The 24,645-nt window shown below is 42.7% G+C and overlaps 1 protein-coding gene across 3 annotated transcripts in view; it reads left to right on the plus strand.

Moving 5' to 3' along the window:
* Positions 1–24,645, plus strand: part of RUNX2 (RUNX family transcription factor 2) — a 213,988-nt gene that overhangs the window by 88,911 nt on the left and 100,432 nt on the right. For all 3 annotated transcript variants that reach the window (XM_075923375.2, XM_075923376.2, XM_075923377.2), the window contains exons 3-5: positions 4,207–4,484; positions 11,729–11,885; positions 18,107–18,211. In XM_075923375.2, the coding sequence (XP_075779490.1) occupies positions 4,207–4,484; positions 11,729–11,885; positions 18,107–18,211 (540 nt within the window). The remainder of the gene's footprint in view (positions 1–4,206; positions 4,485–11,728; positions 11,886–18,106; positions 18,212–24,645) is intronic.

A 24,645-nucleotide genomic window follows, 5' to 3' on the forward strand; every position in this document is an offset into this window, starting at 1 on the left:
CAAAGTGTTGCCATGGGACACTGGGCCTCATCATGCTCCCTCTGAAGTGTATAGAAGTTTGAGCGTGACAGCAATGTGATCAGGACTACCTCTATTTAACACCACATTTCAGCCTGCTATATTCATGAGTGGAAAGAAAATACTGGCAAGCCCTTAACTACAGTAGTAATTGTTGACATTGCTATAATGACTCTCGCAAAATATCTGATACAATAATAAACCTGCTAAACAAATAAATTTATTCTCTTTTCCATCAAGGCTATTCACTCACATAGGGAAGGTTAGGAAAGGTTCAACATGTACCATGATTACAGCACATTTCACTCAAACTAGCACTGGAGAAACTATTTTGATGAAACATCATTCAGTACAGAAATGTTCAACATTTATCAATTATTTTCTGCTTTGATCAGATGAGGTTTAGGCCAGTATATTATTGATTCATCCAGAGATTACTGAGTCCAAATTTTACCAATTAAAAATTAAATATATATTGTCACTTGAAATATATTTTTAACAAAATCCTTCCTTATAGTACAGCTGTATTTGTATCACGTTAAAAGTGAAAAAGCTAAAAGATCATCAGAGCTGCTTTTGCAGCAATCACAGCTGCACTCATAAAAATCTTATTTTATAAAGTGAGTCTGGAGGTTTTTATAATACATAATTTAAAAAAAAATCATTTTTCTTTAAACTCTTCTGGCTGATATCTTAAAACATTATTCACTTTTCAACCCACGCTAAAATTACGAGTGCTTCTGAAGTGGAAACTGAAGAAAGCTAAGGAAGGGCAGGGTTGCCCCAAGTACCTTTTGGCCAAATCCATAGCCAAAATTCAGATAATTCAGAACATAGCGTAAACAACATATAAAAAGAATCCCAGACAGCATAAAGGCTGTCCATAAACATTATGGGTAGTTTTATTAAGGTGTACATAACCATTTCAATAAAATTCTAGTGCTCTGAGTTGAAATCTGTTCCAGGCTTTAGCAAGTTCCTGTTAAATGTGTAAAAGTTAAGCAGAAAGACATTTTTGCAAAGAGACTAAAAACCAGCGATGCCAGGTACTTGAAATGTTGTTAGGGTGCTCAGTGGAAAAAAATATAAATAACAATAGACTGTTTTAAATGACGTTACACTTTCTATAACTTCTTTTGATTTTCCTAATAAACATTTTGTAATTTTCGTATGGAGAGAGGCAACTGCAAAAATCATGATGTGACTAATTAAAAGAGGAAATACATCCTTTTATTTAAAACAAATACTGAAATTGCTACTGTCAAGTTAATTCTGTGCTTGGAAACATTAAATTCTTGTTAACCTCTCTTTTGCCCAACACCTATGCCTTTTACATCATGGAAAATGCCTCCCCCTCCCTAAACCAGAATAAACATTGTCCCAAAAGTGTGCTGCAACTCTATTTAAGTAGATCTCTGAAAATCTTTAAACTACTCAGCTCTTTGTGTTAAATTCCTCTTTTCAAGGAACTGTGCACACTTCTCCTTTTGGACAGGATCTTGCCCGTTTTGTTGTTAATATGGGAGCACGTAGCCTTAATACTTCAATTTCCACTTAGGAATAGTAAATTCACCCCACTCCATAACCCCCTCCCCCCGCCCCCATTTTCATAAGTATACAGAGGAGAAAAAACTGAGATCGCTGCCAGGTGATCAGGGGTTACTATCAAACGTATTAACCAGGGAAGAAGGAGGGAGGATGAAAATAATAAACAAATACATGCCATCCGCTGCATTTCCTTCAAGGACGTGGGCTAGCTAGCAGAGTTGCAAACCACAGCCAGCGGTATACAGAGCGAGAGCTCTCCCATGTGACCGAAAAAAAAAGATACTTTTGAACATTTTCATGTGAAGTGGGTAAATAAACAAAGACCAAAGCTGCGAACGCTTCACCTGTATAATGTATACCACACAACCTGCGATGGAGGTTGTAGTCGGGGTCAGCCCCGTGTTAATTAGCAGGACGAAGTCAAGCGTGCGCTTTTTTGTGTAACCTTACGGGTTGGTTTCGAAAGTTGCCGCGGATCTTCTTAGTGTGGAAACAAGCCGGACAGCTGGAAGATGGGCAGAGAGAAGTGTTTGCTACAGCCGGGTGTGGTCCCTCGCACCTCAGTTAGGTGCTTTCGGATCCTTTACCTGGGACATCAGATTTTATCCTGGGAAAGGGGGAAAGCGCCTGGGGGAGGGCGAAATCTTTTTAGGGTGCGTAAATACTCCCCCAAAAAAGCGGTGTAAGCCATGCTAAGCGGAGCCCCCCATTACCCCAAACCACACAGCCACTTCGCACTACTAAACCCCCCTCCCCTCGCCCCCCCAGCACAGCGCTTACTTGTCACAAGAAGGTGGAAGTAGCACGTCGAAGTAAATTAGAGGGAGAATTTTGATAGGTTGTTATCTGCTCTGGAAGGCGTTTACACTTTTTTACTATTGGGTATGTAAATTGTGTTTTTTAAAGAGCTGCCTTTTTTTAAGGGCGAAAACAAACCAGACTCTAGTCGGAGGGGGGTGTCTAAGCGGCTTGCATGTATGCAAGGGAATGTCTTAGGCTGTAGACCCCTGAGTTGTAGAAAAACCCTTTGGCACTAAATTAACTGACTATTCATTGTTATTTGGCAAAGGTAGATCCTCCCCCCCCCCCCCCCCCCCAACAAACTGCAAATGCGCGAGTGGGAAAACCCGGAGAGAAAAGTACAAATCGCAGAGAGTCTTCTCCTTCCCTCTGTTCCTGCCCCCCTGGGGGGAGATCGCCGTAAAGCCAGGCTGCTGCTGGGGGTGGGGTGGGGGGTGCACATTGTTTTATTTATTTTGAAGGCAGCAGAAGGCTGAGGACTGGGCTGAGACACCACGTGCTGCGGACTCTCATCAACATCATGCTCGCCTTCGCCAGAGTCCTGTATATATAAACCACAAAAACCTAATCATTAGACATCCCAGCCTCCAAAAAACCACATTTCGGGCCAAGGAGAAAAACCCCAACCCCACCCCAAATCAAAATCCAGCGGAGACTCCCCCCCGCCCCCCACGAGCTCAACTTTTGGAACCCCAACGAAGTTTTTGAAAACTTGCTTTTCAAAAAGAAAATTATCTTTTTGCTGTTAATTAAGAGAAGGGGGCGATTTTTTTTTTTTTTTTTTTTTGGTACTCAACGGACTTGGAGCCCGCAGCGACTGAATGACAAGGGACCGGAGCTCCCTTTTGCCACAAGTTTCTTGAGCGTATTTTAGAAAACAGCCTGACAATCGCTTCTGACCATTCTCCCTGCTTATTTTTCCGGGATTCAGCCGTCTGAACTTTTTTTAAAAAAAACCCACCCTGCTCCTCCGGACGCTGCCTCCTAATGTTTCGCTTTTAATGATTAGTATTTTGACTACAGGGTTCTTTTTTTTTCTGGCTAAACCCCCAAGAACTTTTTGTTTCTTTTTTTTTGCGCTGAAGTAGCTTTGGGGGAAGGGAAACAGCGTGGCAGACACACTTTGCAAAACTTTTTGCCCCCCGCCCCAGCCCCCCCCCTCGCCCTCCTGAAGAAAAAAAAAAGCCCTAATAACGCTGAGAAGTCATTTGGCATGTAAACTTGCTCCGATCAAGTGTGTGTGTGTGTGTGTGTGTGTGTGTGTGTGGAGGGGGGGGAGACTTCCTTAGAGGAAAACGGGACGTTCCCCTGAGCACCCCCACTCCGGACTTGAAACCGACCCTCCTCTTCCCGCGGCTGCTTCTCCAGCACACAGCAGCAACCCAGGAAGCTGCGACCAGGCGCTGCGCTACCTCTCCCGGGCCACCTTTACGCCCCCGAAAGGAGGAGAAGGAAGAGCCACACGGGAAGCCGGGCGAGGAGGACGCGGTGGCTGCAAGGAAGGGAAGGGACCCGAGCACAGGCAGACGCAGCCCGAAGGAAGGAAGAGACGCGCCTTTGCAGCAAGCCCCGGACCATGCCGCTTCCAGCTGGGCTTTGCTAAGCGGGGGGCAGCGATAGGACTGCGCCGCCAGACTCTGCCCCCCGTCCCCGCCGGCTGCAGACTCGGCCCCCCAAGCTGCCCCTGAGCCAAGCCCGCTCCTGCTCCCCCCTCCCTCCTCCGCTCCCCTTCGCCCCCTTGGCAGCCCCCCCACCCCGGCTACACGCCTCCTCCAGTGGCCCCCTCGCCGCCCCCCTCACTTCGCTAACTTGTGGCTGTTGTGATGCGTATTCCCGTAGATCCCAGCACCAGCCGGCGGTTCAGCCCCCCCTCCAGCAGCCTGCAGCCCGGCAAGATGAGCGACGTGAGCCCGGTGGTGGCCGCGCAGCAGCAGCAGCAGCAGCAGCAGCAAGAGGCGGCGGCGGTGCCCCGGCTGCGCCCGCATGACAACCGCACCATGGTGGAGATCATCGCCGACCACCCCGCCGAGCTGGTCCGCACCGACAGCCCCAACTTCCTGTGCTCCGTGCTGCCCTCGCACTGGCGCTGCAACAAGACCCTCCCGGTGGCCTTCAAGGTAAGACCCCCCCCCCTTCCCCCGTCCGCAGCGCCGCTTCTCCAGGCCGGGTCCCCCTGCAGCCTCCCGCGGCTTCTGCCTGCCCCCCGGGGCGCCCCCTCTCGACCGTGCCCCCCTGCGGAATGGCTCAGAAACACCCCCGCGCGCTGGGCACGGGCACCCCCTTAGGGACTGCACAGGCCACAGGGTTCCCCGCTGGCAGGACCCCCCAGCCGCAAGGGAAAGGGCCCCCCCGGACCGCCCTCCCACGGCCAGACACCCCCCCCCCCAGCCACACGGGCTGTCGCCTCCCCTTAACCAGCAGCTCCTCTGAGCCACGCTGGGCATCGTACCTCCCCCCTCCATTCCCACCCACCTCGCCTAGCCACCCTGTGCGCCGCAGAGCGGCCCCATCACCGCCCCCTCCCCACAGGCAGGCACTCCCTTGCACCCACGGACAAGCCAGGCTCCCCAGAACTATCAGGGCAGGGCAGCAAGCGGCGAGAAAAATGCCCACGGGCAGCGCAGCTTGAAAGGGAGGGGGGCTGGAGGCAGAATTGCTTCCAAGGAGTGGGGCAGGGGGATTTGCCCGTCCCCGAAGCCAGGGATAAAGCCATGGGGAAGGTGAGCAGGAGAAAGGGAGATTTTAGTTTCCTCCGAATGGCCCCTTTCCCCTGCTTCGGCACTCAGGGCTGGCCCCCGGCCCTTCACCGCTTCTACAGGCATTTCACTTGATGTGTGAACCGGCCGAAGCGGTGTGGGACCGTGCATGTGCGTGCCCCACTGGGGATGGAGGAAGGACGCCAGGAGTAAGCACCCACGTGCCCGATGGAAGTCCCCCCCCCCTTTTTTTTTGTCACCTGGGCGTGTCTCTCTAGGTGTCAGGTTGAACTTGACTTTTTGCGAAGTGTCAGGCTCTTTGTATTTAGGTGAGGAGGCAGAGGGAGAGGCTGCTGCCCCCGGAGTGACACCGGTTTGCAGCTCCTGAGCCAGGGGTACAAAAATACCCAGATTGTCAGACTGGGCTCTGCCCTGGGGCTAGGGATGGGGAGGGAGGACAGACCCCCCCCCCCCCACTGGGGGAAGGCGCCCGTTCACTTCTTCTAGGCACTTTCGGAAGTGTCTGTCCCGAAGCCACTGGTGTTGGCAGGGGACCGCGCAGAAGTTATCAGAAACATCGGACTCTGGGTAGATAATAAATACCACCCGGATCTAAATCGGGAATGTTGTTTTTCATTTTCGGCCGACCTCCGCACCCTCTACTGAGGATTAGCCTGTGGTTGTTTGTGTGCTGACTTTTAAGCAAGCCTTCCCCCTCCCACCTCACTTTCCACTGTAGATTTCCTTCTCAGTTCCTTCAGCGGTGAAATGAGTAGTCACTCCGCTGCCCTAAAACACCTGTGCCTGTCCATCAGCACCTGAGTCAGTCCAAAACCCTGCACCGGAATTAGCAGTTCCAAACCTTGCAACTTTGGATGTTACTGCCTGTGTCAAATCGAAAATACCCCCAACCTCCTGCTAGCGCAGGATCCCCGACAAAATCCAGATGCCCTGCCTGGAAAGCAGAAGAGTTTGAAATCAGTATTTTCTAGGACAAAGTTTAAAACGATCTGAGGGTGCTGTAAATTCTTGACTGAAAGAGATGTAACTATTAGGAAGGAGGGTATATTTTTAAGTGAAAAATCAATAGCAGGCGTAAAGGAAACGGACGTTAAAATGACTGTCTGTCAAGCTGACGCGGAGACTGAATAGCTTGCTCTAATATCAAACAGAGAAACAGACTGCATTTGTCTGAAGCTCGCTTATATGACAGAGAAAGGATGTGTAAGAAGCCCAGGTGCCCAAGTTAAATGATTAGTAGTCTTTGTGGGCCCCTGGTTAGAGATTGCAGAGAACATGCTAAGCAGAGCCATGACAAACTTCTTCTATTTCTGTAACTTTGCCAAGTATTAAAGGGGCAAGGCAAAGATCAGGTGTGGATCACTTCTCCTTCGGTGGGTTTGATGGAGGTGGGTAGTAGGAGGAGGAGATTTCTGGTAACTCTGATTGTAATTTTGATAATTGTTAGATTAGATTAGTATTAAAGTTATGATTCACAGAAGTAAACATTACACATTGCAGTTATCTCTATCTCTGCCTTCCTTTGAAATGTCAGGCATCTCCTACTGTGTCTTATTTAAATAACCTGCATGTAAAGGATATTATCACATCTGCTAAAATAAAAAGTTTAGGAGAAAAGCATGAACTGTAAGATATAGTTACTAAAAAGAAAGAGAGCATATTTAAACCAGACAAAAGGACAGATGTCTTTAGAGCATTTCCCAATCCCTCTCTCTCTGTAGATATGTATGCACATACTAGCTAAATTGGATGAAATATTGAGTATGCACACTATTCAAATACTACAGTAAGAAAGGCCATTCTGACAGACCTACATAGACTTATCCAGTTTATTGAGGTGTCAGGGATATTGACATGGTTACCAGCAGTTTTTTGGCCACTTAAACCATCACTCAGCTATAAAAGCTTGTGTGCACTTACATACATCTGTATTTTCACACAGAGACTACTATATGAGCATGTATTTTGTATAAATTCTGTATCTATTACCTTTATTTACTACTGAAAACTGTACTTTAAATCCTATTTACATTTACTTAATTATTTTTCACGTATATTTTTTATCATTTTTCTTTTCATTGCATACATTGAAATGATACATAACTGCACAGTTTCAAGATGAAATAATCCCAGTGCATATATAACAAAAAATTCACTATAACATAATATGACACATTAGCAGTTATCTTTAACAGCAACAACAAAAAAATACAGATGTGGGGTGTAGCGTAACTAGCTTATATATGACATGCTTTTTAAAATTTGGCAACTGAAGTTTTACTGACAATAAATAATATGTTGATGATAATATTTTGAGTGGTGTGTTAAGTAAATCATAATTCTGTATAGGATTCTCTAGTTAAAAAGTACTTTGGACATACCACTGTTTTAATTAAAAGAAAACATATAAATCAATTGTAGGAAAGGAAGTATGTTATAAACAGTGGTAGTTTTGATTGTATTTTAAAAAAAATAATGTTGGCTCAGTAAGACACTTGAATTGGAATATTAATATTTACATGAACTGTGGAGGGAGTTCTTATTTAATGTACTGAGTAGTAAGACTAAGTTAGTGCAAACTATTTTTATAGTGAAGAATGTTAACAATGCACTTACTAACATAGCTGCTTAATAATGTTCAGGTGGCTAAGATATAAAGGAAACTGGAACTATGGGACTGGGGCCAAATCATATTCATGTCATTCACGGTCCATAGTAATCAACGGAACTACTTTTTTGATTAGGACTAACAGGATTTGTCCCTAAATTGATAGATCCTTTGGGAGCATCTTACTGAGATGCACAAAGACAGTGTTGTTACATCAGGCTTGTATGTTCTTTGTTGTTGTGCAAGATGCCGATAGCAAAAAGCATTAGGTAACAAAAGATAATAACAATAAAGAAAAAAAATTAACGTACAGTATTCAAACTATACCCAGTAGCACCAGTAGTTAAGGGTCTGTCAGCGTTTTCACTCTAACCCCCAGTTTCCAGAGTTTATAACTCAGCTGTTTTAAATAGCTTCAAGCTGAAACTTGGTGTATAAATTGTCAGTCCAGATGTATTTTTTTAAACAAAAAGTAGTGCAAATCAGTTATTCTGTTTTAAGTTATAGACCGTTAAAATACTTTTAATAGCTTCAGATGCTCTTTTGGCAAACTCTAGGCAAGAAAAAACATTATTTGTAATAACAGGAGATTTTATATTCTGGTAGCCCTTTATACGAATAATGTTTTTTAGTGTTTTTGCAAGCAAAGGTATTGAAATGATAGAGATAGTAGGGTTTGAAAATAGCTATTAGCATGTGCATGAGCTCTTTCTGGAAACAATCTTTTTACTATGTAGAGAGTCTTACTGCATAATATTATTATATAGTATATTTGCTTCACATTTATAATGTCAGTCTTTAGAGTGCATACCTTGGCCATTTCAAATCCCATTGGACTAAAACTGGGCAAACAGGTTGCCAGACCAGACATGAATTGTTATGCAAAAAAGTACGTGCATTGATAAAGTGATTTTCAAATTGTAAGAAGATTTGTGTTTTGTGGCTTCATGTACCTTTTTGCTGAGACCTAGCTAGCTCCTCCAAATACTTACATTTTTAGTCTTTGGAATTTATGTGTATTTTAGTATGGATTGGTGCCTTTTGGAAAAGAAATATTTTAAATGGCTGAGATATTAATCTTTGAAAAATAGCTGAACAGCCCATAAAGTAGTTATGTTTTGTTATTTATATTTAATGATTAGTACTACTGCTTGTTTGTTTTTTTTTGTTTTTTGTTTTTGCAGTGCACTACAATCCTTGATTTCCATCTAAAATATTTTAAATCATTTAGGTCTATAGCTGGCATAAAAGCTCCAACTTACGTTCACTTCTTTGCACAAAAAGTCTTGCAGTAATAAAGTTATTTTTTAATTTAAAAAGTGGATAAATAACAAGTATTTTTTTTAATGTTCAGACTTTTTTGTAAAGCTATGGGCCAGAACAATGACATTACACATGTGCCATAGCCTATTAATATTTCATTATAAAAATGTAAAGTGGCAGCGGTAAATGTATTGTTCTTACGAAGTAGTAGAGACACATTTTGCGCAGTATGACTGAACTTTGTTTTATTAGACAAAGTTTCATGTGTGCACCCAGAGCTCCAGGGATCTGTTCTTAGTAAGAATAATATTCAGAGAGAATATATAACACTATGTCAAAGGATGCTGTATTTTAAGAATAATGTAGTTGCCCATTAGGCACTCCAGCACGGTGACCCACAAAGTATCATACACAAATGGTACTGGTGTTTAAAATGACAAATTGAACTTAAGTAGACAACAATTAAAAAAAAACACTTATGGATCAGAGTGAAACCCATTGAAAATAAAGACTTTGGGAATCCCAGATAGAATGGTCATCAAAGAGTATTTAGTCTTACTTATGTTCACTCCATTGTGTCCAGATAGCAATCTATGTTGTTCGTTATTAGAATGGATTCAAGATAGATTGTAATCAATCTTACCTAACATTTGATCTGCTGCTTACATGGACACAAGGAGGTGAATTGAGGACAGAATAATTTCACTCCCTCTTCTTGAGGCCCCCTGCCAGACTTGTACTTCCTTCTTTGCTCTGAGTTTCTTTTGCTTTTCTGGTTGCTGTGTGTTGGGAGTTTTGTTTTTTTAAAGATATTTAAAAATATTTTGTAACTCACATTGAACATCTATATGGATAATTAGAACATCCACAGTTATAACAGTAAAAAGTCTTTTTTTTTTTTAAGGAATTCATATAAAATCCCAGGCTTCAGGATTTAAGTAGATGTTAGGTGGGCAAATTATCCCACAGCTGCCTATTTTGAGGTTTCTTGCATGTTGCTCTGAAGTATCTGGTTCTGGCAGCTTCCAGAGACAGGATATTGGGTTAGATGGACCATGGACCTTATGCAATGTATTGGTTCCTATGTTCTTGTGATCAGTGACATTACAGTAATGTTACAGTAATTTTAGGGGTGAAATTCTGCTTCAGTGAAGTGAGTGGCAACAATCCCTTTGAGTGCTAAGTGGTCTTTGGAAAATTATACAGGCATACATTTAATCCATCATATGCAGTGCATCAGCTTTGCTACATTCTTGCGTCTAATCAGATCACCAGAGTAGTAATTTTTAGTAATAAAATCTATCAATTAAAGCCTATTTCAAATTTGATGTGTTTGTCACTATTTTTTGCTGCTGTTCAGCACACAGGCTGAATTGTGCCAGTCATATTTATTCAGAACTGTTCATTATTTCTACTTAATTGATGGTACAATTTGACCTGAGCTGATTAGTTTCAGACATGATCATTTTTGAGAAAGACATTTAAAGCTGAATTCATAACAAAATATATTTTTAAAAAAAGCGTTGATCATCATTTGCTTTTGTAGTATGAATAATATAAGCAGTAATATCTGACCATCAAATGGTAGTGGGCAGAGTTCAGTAGAATCATAAGATAGTCTATCTCAGGCCAACTGATTTTATAAAAAGCTGTAAAACTCTCATGTGCAAAATGTGTGCTTGTATTTCTTACCCATTTATATTTGGTGTTATTAATGTTACTGTAAAGACCATAGGAAAAATATTTGTTAGGTACTGTAATGGAGAATTATTACATCCTATATGAAGTAATGTTCAAATAAACTTCCCTAATGAATCAGTGCTAATGTTCTAATTTGAATATTACAATATTATTTTACACCCCAAAGTTATTTTCAGAGAAACATATAATAATTTGTTCTCACCTGTGGATGCAGTGGAAAGCAGTATCTGTTTAACAGCTCACTGCAGCAGTACACAATCTATGAGAAAACCTTATCTATTTGAAATTCAAGGCAAAATTATGTTAGTATCATCTTTGTGGCCCAAGTTACAAGTAGAACAATACACCAGGGTTAACCACAGCCTACCCTTGAGACAAGTGCTGTGAGATCTTTAACTGAAGTGGATGGGCCCAGGGTTTTATGTTGCATCTGAAAGATGTCAGTTTCAGCAGCAAAAGGCCCTGTAACAGAGTGTTGGAGCACTCTTCCAAAGTGGGTGTGCTATATTGAAGCCTCAGCATGATTCCCCACTGCAGCTAGATGTTATTTGGAGGTCTCCCATCCAGCTTTTTAGGCCTGCCTCAGTTTCTCTTGTGAAATCTGACATCCTGCAGTGATAGGAGCCGGTCTAAGTTTCAGTGGAACAGAACTGCAGCACGAGATAGCTGCTGAAAATAATATCCAACTTTCCATTTCAAATACATTCTCATGTACGATTTATGGATGTCAACCATGCGTCGTGTTTTCCCACTGCACACAGACTGCAACGAAAAACGTTGGCTTTCAGGAGTTATTAAACCATACACTCTCCAAAAAGATACTGAAGGTTTCTGAAGAGGTGAAACAAAGAAGGATCCTCTATTAGACTATGAGAAAGCAAGATGTTATGAGATGTTTCTCTGCTTGATGTAACACTTCATTCCTTACTCAGCGGGCTCATGACTGTTGACTCAGTTGATAGTACTATCCACCACAGAGCTTACTACCGAGGGCACAGATTGTAAACTGCAGCAAAGACAAATATTTTCCAACCTAATTTCAAGAATTATTGATGTCTCCCCATTGTTACAGGTGGTGGCTTTGGGTGAAGTACCTGATGGGACCGTGGTCACTGTCATGGCTGGAAATGATGAAAACTATTCTGCAGAGCTAAGGAATGCCTCTGCTGTGATGAAGAATCAAGTGGCCAGGTTTAATGACCTAAGATTTGTGGGCAGGAGTGGAAGAGGTAGGCTGTTACATTTTCTATTTTTACAATGAAGTCGAGAAATTGAAACTGATTCCAAAATGAAATACTGATTAATCTGTAAATAAATATCCATTAGCCTTTCATTTCGAAAGATAAATGCAGGTTTTGTTCCCAAACTTCAGCATTTCTCCAAACCAAGTTTGTTGTCTTTGTACCTTGCCAGGTTTTTCTGATGCCTGACTTTTTTGCATTTTTTAATGAAATCTCAATTCTGGAAAAAAAAAGTATTTACCAACCTGATTCTCTATTTTACTCATATTGGGAAGGGAGAATGAGTTGAGAAGTTTCATATGCTGAGTTATATGAAGTCAGACAACAGATTTCAGGCCATGAGAAGAAAAATGCATGTGTTCCTTTAGTAGTAAAGCTTCTTCTTGACTGGGAGCAGGAAGAGCTATCATTATATTTGTTGCATCTCACATGAGCTATAGATCCTAATCCCAGAGGACTTTCCATTGACTTCAGCATGCTTTAGATCAGTCTCTGTTTGTGTTGCAAAATGCAATCTTATGTTTCCTGTTAGTAACTTGCTTAACTTTATAGATCTAGATTGTAGGCATTTGGTTGGGAATGATACACATTGCTCTAATACACATTGCTTACATCAGAGTGGCAGAGAACAGTGGGGCAGGACGATAACTTTCTAGTTTCCTAAAGATTTAGAGCCTTGAAGTTGTCTCTCTGCTGCTTAAGAGCTTCCTCTAATCTGAAATCTATACCCCAGTCATCAGAAGCTTTTATAAGGAAGGCAAGATTTAAAAGAATTTCCTTTTAAAATTCTTGCAGCTACTTAAAAAATTGAGTTAATGACTGAAAGGGTGCCTTGAAGAAAACTGACTTGTCAGTTTCCACTGAAGAAAGCTGCAGAGGGGTTTGCTATTATCAGGCCACAGACATCCTAACTATTTTTAACCATTTAATGTAATATTTACTTTTTAAAAAGTAACCCTGGGAGAAATAAAGGTCACACACACTGTTGCCAATTTAATAACAATGCTCATTTTATAACAATACGCTGAGTAGAGTTGCAATTCAGCTTTGACAGTGTGATCATTTGTCAGAGAAAATTAAATATCTGACAAATGTCTCTATAGCTTAAATCAGAAGGCCCATTGTTATAATTATAAGCATTTGATAAAAGTGATTATGTGAGGACTGTTTTCAGTGAATAGATTTTATTTTAGGAATGTGGCCAATAATGTGTATTTTTTTGCTTTTAACTTTTAAAACAGTATGTGTAATAAAGGACCGCTTCTACTGCAAAGATAATAGGATATAAAAATAGAGTGCCCCACCCTCTAGGTCCAGGTTAAGGAGTTCTTCTCCTGTTCATCTTCCTTTCTTTTTTGGGAAAAAAAAAGTTCCTGTCTGCTTTTGTCTTTCCATTGATGGATTAAATTTGAAAGTTCTGTGGCTCTACTACTAGTGCAGCTTTATAATAAAAGCACAGTAGTTATAACCCATAACAAGTGTTGAAAAAGAAATGACATATGACGTACTACCTGTGCACTCTTAATCTCATTGGAAACGAAGTAGAGTATCTAAAAGATCAGGTACTATATACATATACACACATATTTAAAATTATATTTTATATATCTTTCTATATACTTTTCAGATTTGGCCAAAATAGTTTAATTCATCTTTTGTGTTCTTCAGTCTTTGGTTAAGAAGTTTTCTCTGATCAGTCTGGGTAAAATCTATGGAAAAGTGATAGTGTACTTTAGAAACCCTCAACATATTTATTTAAGAAACTTCAAAGAAAAACAAAGGGTGTGCACTGTTTTACTATATTGGCTTTCTGAGTTTTGGCTAGTTTCCCAAATAGCAATTTTTATATTAAAAAAAAAAGAAAGAAAAAAGACAGACTTAACTGCTTGCAGACTTTTCACGCATGGAAGATGAAGAAAGCTTCTTTTGATGAAGTGTAATTATGTCCAAACAGAGCTGACCCCCTCCCCCTATATTTCTTATGATCTTAACGGAAGAAAGTAGGGATTTTCCTTTGAAGCAGCCGGGACTTGGTGGAAGATCTGAAATGCTACATTCTGGTGCCAGAGGCAGGATGGAGAAATTGGTCCAGACTTGTCTTCCAGACTTAGAACAGAGAGAGAGAGAGAGAGTTATCTCTAATGATAGATTTTTATAACACCCTTTAAAATAGCAGGAAAGAGCACAGCAGTAGCAAACAGAAGTGAGAAAGCTACATATAGAGCAGAGAAGAATATTGGAAGGTACCACGAAGTTGGGGAGGAAAAATAAAACCGTGAAGAAATCCTTTTTCAGAGGCAAGAAATCCCCACCTGTTTCTGACTTTAAATTTACATTTTTCAAAATAGCTCCCTCTTTGATCTTTGTTTCTTTAAACGTAATCAAATCTGAATCATCAACCCTACCTCCTTACCTTGTCTCCCATGTTCTACCATCTTTCCCATGACCCAATAGGGATGCTCTGATGTTTACATATATTAATGTTGTTATCCAACAAAAGAAAATACCTGCAACTTCACAGGTTTGTTTACTTATTTTCTATGCCAGCTCAAGACAAGCCCTTTTTTCAATTAGGAAAAACAAGCATCCTAACATGAGGCCCTAAACATGTTTGCAAAAGTCCAATTAGTCTCGATAGCAGATGTTGATCCCAGATTATAGGGCAGTAACTTGTCCTTAGGGGCCTGATCCAAAGCCCATTGGAGTCAATGGAATGACACCCATCTTCAGTAGGGTTTGGATTAGGCCCTGAATGTTTTCGTGTCTCAATATTTTGAATTAATCACAGTAGCATCAGGATGGGGGAAAAAGTGCCACACATCCACAAGTCATCCGTATGCTCCCACACTAATGTCTCTTGTTAGCTTTCTGCTTCAGCATATGTCAGAGTTGCTGATTGCCGTGTCAGCTGGTCTCACATGTGTTAATGGCAAAGAATGCACAGTTTGGGGACACATTCGAGCAACAGTGCCAAATAACTTCGTACCCAGTGAGGCTCATAAAAGAGTGCTATAATTATTCATTAGCTACCAGAAGTAAATAGTTTACATTTTTAAGGGCACCAAGAAAGCTATTAAAAACGGTATATAGAAATATATTGCCGCGGATGAAAGATATCCAGGAAATCCATTAAATCGAACTGTGGAAAGCATAAGTGTCCACACAAACACATACTTTTAAGAAATGTACTTTGGGCCCAATCCTATAATGCGCAGAACACCTCTTGAAAAAAGTGCCAAATGCCTTCCACCCTCTTTGACTTCACTGGAAGTCGAGGGTGCTGGGCACCTTGAGGATCGGGCCCTTCTGCTACAAAAAGCAGTAGATTGATTACGTGGAGGGCTGAGACTTCCCGAGCGCTGATATGTTATTGCATCTGTTTAGCTAAGAATATCAAGTAGGGAAAAAGAAAACTCTCCCCCTTTCAAATTAGATGTTGGACGTGCTTAACTGCTCGTAGTTCAGCTTTGGCAGGATGATCATTTAGACATGCGCACAGGCCTTGGCAGAAGGCAAAATATAGCCCTTTATATGAAGTGTGTATTTTTTGGCCATTGTATTATGCAGAGATATTTTTGGTTTAGAGAATTTTGCAGTACTTGTCTCGTAGAATGAATTTTCAAACCGTTACAAGCAATGTGCTTTATCATTTTTTTTAAAATCCAGGCCAGCTTTTATGGCCATTTGACATATTTATAAAACCATAATATGACCAATTTTGGTCTGTAGATGAACTTGGAAACTTCCATAGATGTTAGCAGTATGGGCCACCCCTGGACAAGTGGATGAAATGTCATCAGTGAAATTTTGTGTAAGCAATAGGTGAAATTATTTCTATGGTGAGAAAAATGGCATAAAACTTGTTAGTGCACTTGTATATGCAGTGTGTGTTGTATTAGTGACATTATTATGTGTCTGAATCCCCCCATATTTAATTTTTGTTTGTTCAGAGAGAACGAATGGTTTATATGGGAACTGAGGGAATAGTAAGTCTTTTCACAGGGAGTATACACACTTTTCTTTCCAATATCAGTTTTGAGAGACCTTCGACAGGGTCTCTCTTTACCTTTTTCTAGAGGAGCAACAATAAGGGCACCCAACTTCTTCCACATGCTCCTTCTGTTACCAGCTACCAGAATTTAACCTTTTAGGTTTCCCATCTCCCTGCCAGAGCCTTGAACTCACAGACTTTACTCTCACGTGTGTCTATTGGAGAAATGGGCCTCACTGGAGCACAGTTCTACCTGGAAAGTTATTTTACTCTAAGTGACAGTTCTATTCTCTTGAAACATTCTTTGTCGCTTGCTCTTAGAAAAAAATACAGCCAAGACTGTCTGAAGTCGTACGCTTGATAATAAATGATGTGTGTCTCAGGCAGGTTTTGAAAGTGTATGAGTTGGCTTGAAAAGAAAGACCAATTACCAGATTTGACAGCCAAAGACCTGTTCTGTATTAGGCCTTATATATAACCTGTTCTGTATTAGGCTTTGAATTGATTGCATTAAGTTTTGCGCTCTTACATATTGTTTAAGATTTGTGTTTTGGGTGAGTGCTTTCAGAGTTCAGTGAGAGGGGAATAAAAGGCACTGGCCAAAAAAAAAGGGGGGGTGGGTATGATTCTGGTAAAGTAGCAGCTTAAATGAGCAATAAGGCCTGAGATTGCTGACTGTTTTATTGAGTCAGTGTTGTACGCCCACCTTTTCCTGTCTTGAAACAGTTTGCAGTTTTGACTATCTGACATGACTAACCGTTGCATATCTGACTGATTACAACTGTCAGTGAGTCTGCAGAACAGAGGCCAGTGTCTTGGGAGAATGTATACTGAGACCCAGTCATTTGGTTTCTTTCTTTATTAAGTTCTTTGTTGTGCCCAACGCTGCAGATCATCATGCACAACGTCTATATGAAATCTAACACTGACATGTTACAATGCAGATTTGTGGTAGAAAGTATTTTGTACATACAAAAACCATTTCTCACTCAGTGGATAGATGTTTAAAGATGTAATAATAGATGGTATATATGTAAGGGAGTTAGGGATGTAAAAACCACCAAAAATAGTTAACAGGTTAAATGATTTGTTTAACCAGTTAACCACTGGCAGCAGGTGGGGGGGCTGTTCCAGCCCCACTGTGCCACAGCCATTGACAGTGGGGGCCTTTCTGGCCCTACTGTGGTTGGGATCCTGCCGGCCAGGCCATTATGGGTGGGGGTGCTGTTTCTGCCAGCCAGGACCTCTGGTTAACTGGTTGCCCAGTAAGCATTCCGGTAAGGCTAATGCTTACTGGAGAACCCGTTAACCCAGGGGTGGGAACCTTTTTTGGGTCAGAGGCTATTGACTCACAGAAAAATCAGTCGGGGTCTACACACAAGTGAGAAGCAAAAACAAAAACAAAAACAAAAAGAAAACCCTTCACTGAGAAGGAGAAAGACACTTCTCATATTTCCCTCACACACCAGAGCCTGGGAAGGCCTAGCCTAGTGGATTTTGTGTGTTCCAGCCCAGCGAGGGGGGCAGCGAGGGCTGGAATACCAGCATGGGCTCCTCAATACTAAGTGGGGAGCCCTGAGCCCCAGGGGCTGGATCCAGGCAAATGGCCCCTGGGCATTAGGTTCCCCACCCCTGCATTAACCATTTAACATTTACATCTCTAAAGGTAGTACGTCTGCTCTGGAAATGAAGATAGAATAATATCGTGAGAGGGAGATTCAAGATAGACACACTAAATGTTAAATGGCACCCATGAGGAAAATACATTTTTTCCTCATCTTATTATAGTGAAGTCAAACAAATCAAATGATAAAACCATGCAAAGTATATAACATTAGAAACAAATTCTGCTCTCTATCACCCCACAGTGAAACTTGAGTCACTCTATATAGGTTAACTAAATTTCTCTGGATTTACAGTGATATAAATGAGAGCAGAATTTGGCTTATTCTCAGCAGTGAATTACTCTTGTTCTATCATTGTGTCATGATTTAATATTAAATAGAAATATTAAACTGCCAACACTTGGATGGTGTTGCTGATATTATAGCATAACTGAAGGGGAAGAAAACTCCAGAATCAGTTTTGTTTTTAATTTTCATGATTGTGGAAATGACTGGGATGAATTGTAAATACCTTTTATTCTTTACTGCCCATGCATATGGCTGTTTACGTGTTATAGTCACACCTCATTTTTTTATGTTTGTTCTCTTTGTAGGAAAGAGTTTTACCTTGACAATAACTGTCCTTACAAACCCTCCACAAGTTGCTACATACCACAGAGCGATAAAGGTTACAGTCGATGGACCAAGGGAGCCAAGGAGTAAGTACTGTGTTCCCTCTTTATTCTTTAGTATCTGTGGAAGGGAATGAATCTGTAAAAGACAAAGTTTGTTTTTGTTTACTAAAGTCTTATAAACACGTAAAGCTGACAGACCTTGGTCATCAGCAGGAGGGATTGAACCTGCGATTTTCGGGACTAAAGTCATGTGCCTCTACAGCATGAGTTAAAAGCCAGTGGGCTCCTAGCTATGGCTAATAGAGCAGACTTCTCAGTGCCTCTGGGTGACATATGGAATACATTTCTTTAGGAAACATAGATCCCCATTCAGCAAAATACTTAATTCACATGCTTAGCTCTATAGTATGTGAGTAGTTCCATTGAACTTGGTGGGACTACTCACATGATTGAAATTAAGCATGTGCTTAAATTCTTTGCTGAATTAGGACAGCATTGAGCGTGATTCTCATGTACACTAAGGCCCCCATACACTACTCTGGTTTTAAAAGGGGCCTTTAGAAACAGTGGGCCTGATTCTTATGTACATCAAGTGTCCTTTATACGGCGCAAATTGAGTAAAGGGGCCTTGGTGTAAATGAGAATCAGGCTCACTGTTTCCAGATATAATCTATTTTGAGACAGTGGGTCCAATCCAGCAAGGTGCTGAGTGCCCTCAAATTCCATTGACTTCAAACTGAGCACACACAGAACTTAGCAAACTCTCCACACCTTGCAGGATCAGTCCCAGTGAATGTGGGGGAAATAGTAGTACCTTCTTATCTCAGAACTTCTTTTGTCACCAGACCATGTGTCTGGCCCAATGATTGCTGGTTAATCGTGTCGCACCCAAAAGTGGTTTTTTCTAGCACAACATCCATTTTCAACACGGTACTTATCACAGATCCTGGGAGCCAAGGAGCGAAATGAGTAACCATAAAAGCCCTAGCATGTTGTCAGCACTGTCTTTGTGTATTTACAAAGCACAGAGAAGGTGTTTAATTTAAAAAAAAGACTTTCACTCACCCCTGTACCTTGTATAACATCCACACTCCTTAATTCTACTTGGAATGATCACTAGCTTTCTTGTTATGATAGTGGTGTTTGGTCATATTCCTGTACTTGTTATATATAGCTTCTATTAATAGATACAGTCAGACCAGGTTAATTCACCTTGGTTTATCTGTCCATCTGGCATGTTTAACTGGTAATCAATCTTGTATCATTCAGGTATAATTGAAAAGCCAGTCCTATATAATTTCTTAATCTATCAAGAAACAGTGTTTCCAAATTGATTGGGATTAAAGGTCTAGCTGTATTTAAATTATATGTAGTGATTAACGATTATTTGATTGGAAGCATCTCGATTCATTGTTTCGTCTTTGAGTATCAAATTCAGACTAGACCTTTTTGGAGCTCTTAGGAAGTTTTACTTTAAACTTTAGGTAGAGTTGTACACAAGTGAAGTGTCTCCCAGACCAGTAAAGCTGAATTTTCAGGTCCCTCCCCTGAAATTGGGACAAGAGGTTTAAATATCTTCTGCCTTACATAAGATCTGTCCCATCTGCATAATTTTTCCTGATCAGCAAGTGAGAACAGTCAAGTTACTCTGGTCTTATGTATTGATGCATTTCAATACATAGATGCCTCTGGTGCTGCCTGCTGTTGTTGGAGGTTTTCTGCTTTCAGGTTTCACCACAGAGAGTGTTTTGTTTTATCCACTCTCTTTTGGTAATTTTGATATTCTTGCAAAAGATGTTGTGTTCACCTGTGATTGCTGGCCCTGTCTAACTAGCTTGAAGACTTCAGGCTAAATGTGTCCCTGGTGTAATGCGAAAAGAGTTAATTCCATCAGGAATGAATTTGTCTAATCCCATTTAGAGGTTGCTTCCGTATGTTGATGCATCCATGATATTGAATATTTCCAAGCAGAGGAGACAGTGTGGGTGTGGAGATGAAGGGAGAAGAGTATACAGTATAGGGAGCAGCATCTGAATAGACAGGGATTGCACAGATTATAGAATGAATAATCTAATTAGACTGGGACTAGCCCATCACAACAAGCAATTAAAAAACCACCAGGCTATGTTAATATATCTTAGAAATACTATCAAGACTGACTTGAATTTTTTACTCTAGTCTCTTTGGGTAAGACATTCATATATGCTGAGTGTCTGCTGTTCTTAAGTGTGGATGCTTGCTATCTCTGAAAAGAGTTCCTATAGTTTTGATGAAGTCCGCTTATATGTTGTTCCCAGTCATTTCAGATGTGGCCACGAAGGTTCAGTTTAAGTTGAGAATGTTATATGGATGACTTGGAAACCATGATGCTCATCTTCAGGGTTTGTTGGTTTGTGCAAGCTCTGTTTTGTATTGATGTATAAGATATGTGATCATAATAACTGGGGACTCACTAGTTGTTTTGAATGGGAGCCATTAATGTGAATTTTAGGGAGAGAGCAGTTCTGGAAAATAGACTCTTCTATAGAAGCTTGACTGAAGTGTTTTTCTTCTAAGAATCTCTGAACTACTTTCTACCCTTTAGTAATTACATTAATCATTGTAATAAATTAGCACATTTGGCACCTGCCTTGCACAAGGAAAGCAAGGTGGTTGGGAGAAATAATAACTTCTATTCAACAAGTGGCTTTGATAGCAGATGTATTTTTCTTAATGAGTTACGTATCAGTGAACAGAGCTTCTCTTTGCCAGGACCTGCATTTCACTCAAATGTCTGAAGCATGTTATCCTATTTTTCCTCTCTCTCTCTGGCGGCTAACCCAGGGCTGTCACATCACAAACAAGTTCTTTTCTTAATATACACATCTGGCGTTGGCAGTTGGACCAACTTCATAAGAGCACATGATCATCATTCATTACAAGATTAAAAAGTACCCCATGGCATCATTGATGTTTTTTAACTTTGATCTTTTGCAGTTGTGATTCATCTCAGTTATAAAACTTCCTTTTAAAGGAACACAACCAATGACTTATTAGAACCTTCATCCTAAGTAGCGTAAACATAAAATTATTCACATCTTTACAGAATGCTATTTACTTGGGTTGCCAGCTTATCATTTTAAGACATGACTTCATGCTTTTTAGATCCTAAATTTGTAAGGCGTGTTTAGAGGCAAGGCACTTTGACCTTCTGTTGGCAAGTTGATTGGAGAGAACAAACACTGTATGTTTTCCAACAGCAGCAGGAGCAGCAGCAATACAATGACAGATCTTGCAATCATTTAAAGCCTGACTTGAAGAGGTGCTGATCACTCATGACAGCCAGTGCCTTCAATTGGAGCTTTGGAGGCTCAGCTGTTTGGGAAGTCAAGCTCTGAATATTAGCTCTGCTTCGTTGTATTAAACATCCGCTCATAGAAGCTTGCTGCTTTCACCTCACTCTGCTTTGTTATTATTTGAAAAAAATATTAAGACAGTGGTGTCAGGTTGCCTTCGTAGACCGAGTCTAGAAAGTGAAAGGGTTAAAGCTGCCCATTTTTACTTGGGGGAAATTTGAACGTCTTCCTGTGCCTTTTCATAGGCAAGAGATGTTTTTTGACTAGTTAACTCAGAGTGAGCCAGAATGTAGCTCAGGGAATTTTACCCAGCTGCCCAATCTATGTGTTGGTTTAGGACAGAGTATGGTGTACAGCAGGGGTTCCCAAACTTTTTGACACGGGGACCAGTAAATCCATTCACGAACTTTTGGAGGACCGGTAATGTGCATTTGCATATTTGCATATTTACATATTCATTATTCAAATGATGAATATTCAAATAAGTTGTTTCTGGTCCTACCAAAACCTCCAGTGCCAGCTTTAGCAAAGCTTTTGATATGGTCACCCACAGTATTCTTGACAGCAAGTTAAGGAATATGGATTGGATAAATGGGCTGTAAGACAGACAGAAAGCTGGTTAGACCAGGGTTTCCCAAACATTTTACTTTAGTTGGAACCCTTTTTTTTCAGTACTACTTTTTGCAGCCCAAAAATATAAACACATAAAAAACAAACTGAGAAAATACCAGACATATAACATGTCTGGTATTTTCTCATTAGGTAAGTTGTATTATTACTAGGTGTATCAGTTTGTAGTTTCAAACTGCCTGGCTGGTAAATGTGCTCAGGCTGCATGAGTGTGTCTACCAGCCAGACAGTTCGCAACTACTTGAGGGGTGTGTTTGTGGGGGGGGGGGACAATAGAATCCCTGGGCTGGACTAACTCAAGCTTTGTGCTTTGCGGGGGGAGGGGGAACAGGGGCAGCGCCCCAAGATCTACATATGGCCAGGTCAGTCCCACTCTCCGCAGGCCGATTCATTCCTCCCCCCTGTTCCCCCCGCTGCGCCTCTGGCCAGCCCCACTTCCCCCAACCCCCTCCTGGGCAGCCAGTTCTCCCCCACTTCTCCTCCCAATCTCCCTTGGCCAGCCCCGCTGCCCGCGTCCAGCCCTCCTTCCGGCAGCCGCTTCTCTCCCCCCCCCCCATTTTCCCTGGCCACCTCCCTGCCCCCAACCTGGTACCCCCCGGCAGCCCTGATTCCACCGGCCTCCCAGTCTCCCCAGCCTGCCCCGATTCCCCCATCCAGTGCTGCTTCCTGTGGCCAGCTCTCCCCTCCTCCTCACCCCAGAATCCCCTGACACCTGCACCTTCCCTTAGCCCTGCACCCTCCTGGTGCCCCCCCTTCCCTTACTGCTCCTGCCCCCATTTTCCCTAATATCCACCCCCTCAGCACTCTCTGCCCCATTCCCCTCCTGCCCCTCTGTGCCCTCACACATGACTTGCTCCATCCTGGCCTTCCTCATGTCCACCCCTTATTTCAAGCCTTCTCCCAGCACCTCCTCCTCCAGCCCCCAATGCCCCTCTCCTCTCCTCTCCTCTCCTCTCCTCTCCTCTCCTCTCCTCTCCTCTCCCAGCATCACCCTGTCCCCTCTCCCACTGACACCTCCCCTCCTGCCCTTTCCCTCATTGTCTACACTTGGCCTCCTGGCATTTGTCTCTCTCTCCTGCACCCTGTCCCTTGGTGCCTTCCCCTCCCACTTCCTGCTGCTGCCTCCTCGCCTCTGCCCAAGCCCGCCGCCGCCGCCGCCCAAGCCCGTTCCCTGCCTTCTGCCTTCCACACTGCGGGGCCAGAGGCCGCGCTCAGGCCCTGGAGGCCGAACCCGGAGCCAGCGTGGCCCCGCCACATACCTCCGAAGAGTTTTAAAATCCTGGGCCGTGACATCACGTCACGCCCTGGCATCCTCCCCGCCCACGTGCAACGCTGCACATGGGCAGCAGCAGGCGGTGAGGAGGAGCCACGCATGGCGGGGATACTCTGGGGGCGGGGTGGGAGGACGTGCAGGGCCTGGGTCCGGACCCACTCCCGCTCCTGCTCCAGGCAGAGCCGGAGGAGAGACCCAGCTCCACATATTGGTGGAGCAGGGCCCCCGGCTCTGTAACTCGCCGGCACTTCCGGGTTCAGGGGCACGGGGCCCAAATCGTCCTAAGACCGGCCCTGCCGGCAGCCACCAGCCATGCTGAGGCCCGGTATTTTTTTCCCGCGGCCCATTTGGGAAATGCTGACATACAGGGTCATAGAATCTGGAGAATACATGGGATAGGAATTTTTGGGACAAATTTGTGCCTGCTAAAATACCCGAGGTATCCTATTACGTAACCATGCTCTCATTAGTGTAATGGCCTTATAAAATGTCGCCTCAAAACTGATATTTTGTGATCGGTGCAAATGACAATGAAATGTTGAGCTTTCAGCCAGGGACAGTGTGGGTATGTCTACACTACCCTCCTAGTTCGAACTAGCGGGGTAATGTAGGCATACCGCACTTGCAAATGAAGCCCGGGATTTGAATTTCCCGGGTTTCATTTGCATAAACTGGGCACCGCCATTTTTAATTCCCTGCTCGTTCGAACCCCGTGCCGCACAGCTACACGCGGCACGAACTAGGTAGTTCGGACTAGGCGTCCTAGTCTGAACTACTGTTACTCCTCGTGGAGTAACTACCGTTACTCCTAGTTCGTGCCGCATGTAGCCGCGCGGCACGGGGTTCGAACGAGCAGGGATTTAAAAATGGCGGCGCCCAGTTTATGCAAATGAAGCCCGAGAAATTCAAATCCCGGGCTTCATTTGCAAGTGCGGTATGCCTACATTACCCCGCTAGTTCGAACTAGCGGGGTATGTAGACATACCCTGTGAGACTGGCTGGGGCTCAGGGCAGAAATGAAGGCTTGGGCCCCTACCCCACACATTGGATTTCAGCAGCGTTTCTGAAACCAGTGCCTGATTCTTGTCATGTGAGGCTGAAGCCGAAGCCTGATTCCTGCCATGTGGGCCCCCCCATGTCACCGGGCCCCGCTCAGTTACTCTGCTTGCGACCCCCTAACATCAGCCCTGCTTTCAGTGTATGATAGGGGAAGAACTCTGCTTTCATTACATTTCCTTGCAGAATATTTATCTGCAGCTGAAGCCTCTGAGGCAACACGT

Source organism: Pelodiscus sinensis, chromosome 3, assembly GCF_052426305.1.
Source record: "Pelodiscus sinensis isolate ZL-2025 chromosome 3, ASM5242630v1, whole genome shotgun sequence".
NCBI lineage: Eukaryota > Metazoa > Chordata > Testudines > Trionychidae > Pelodiscus > Pelodiscus sinensis.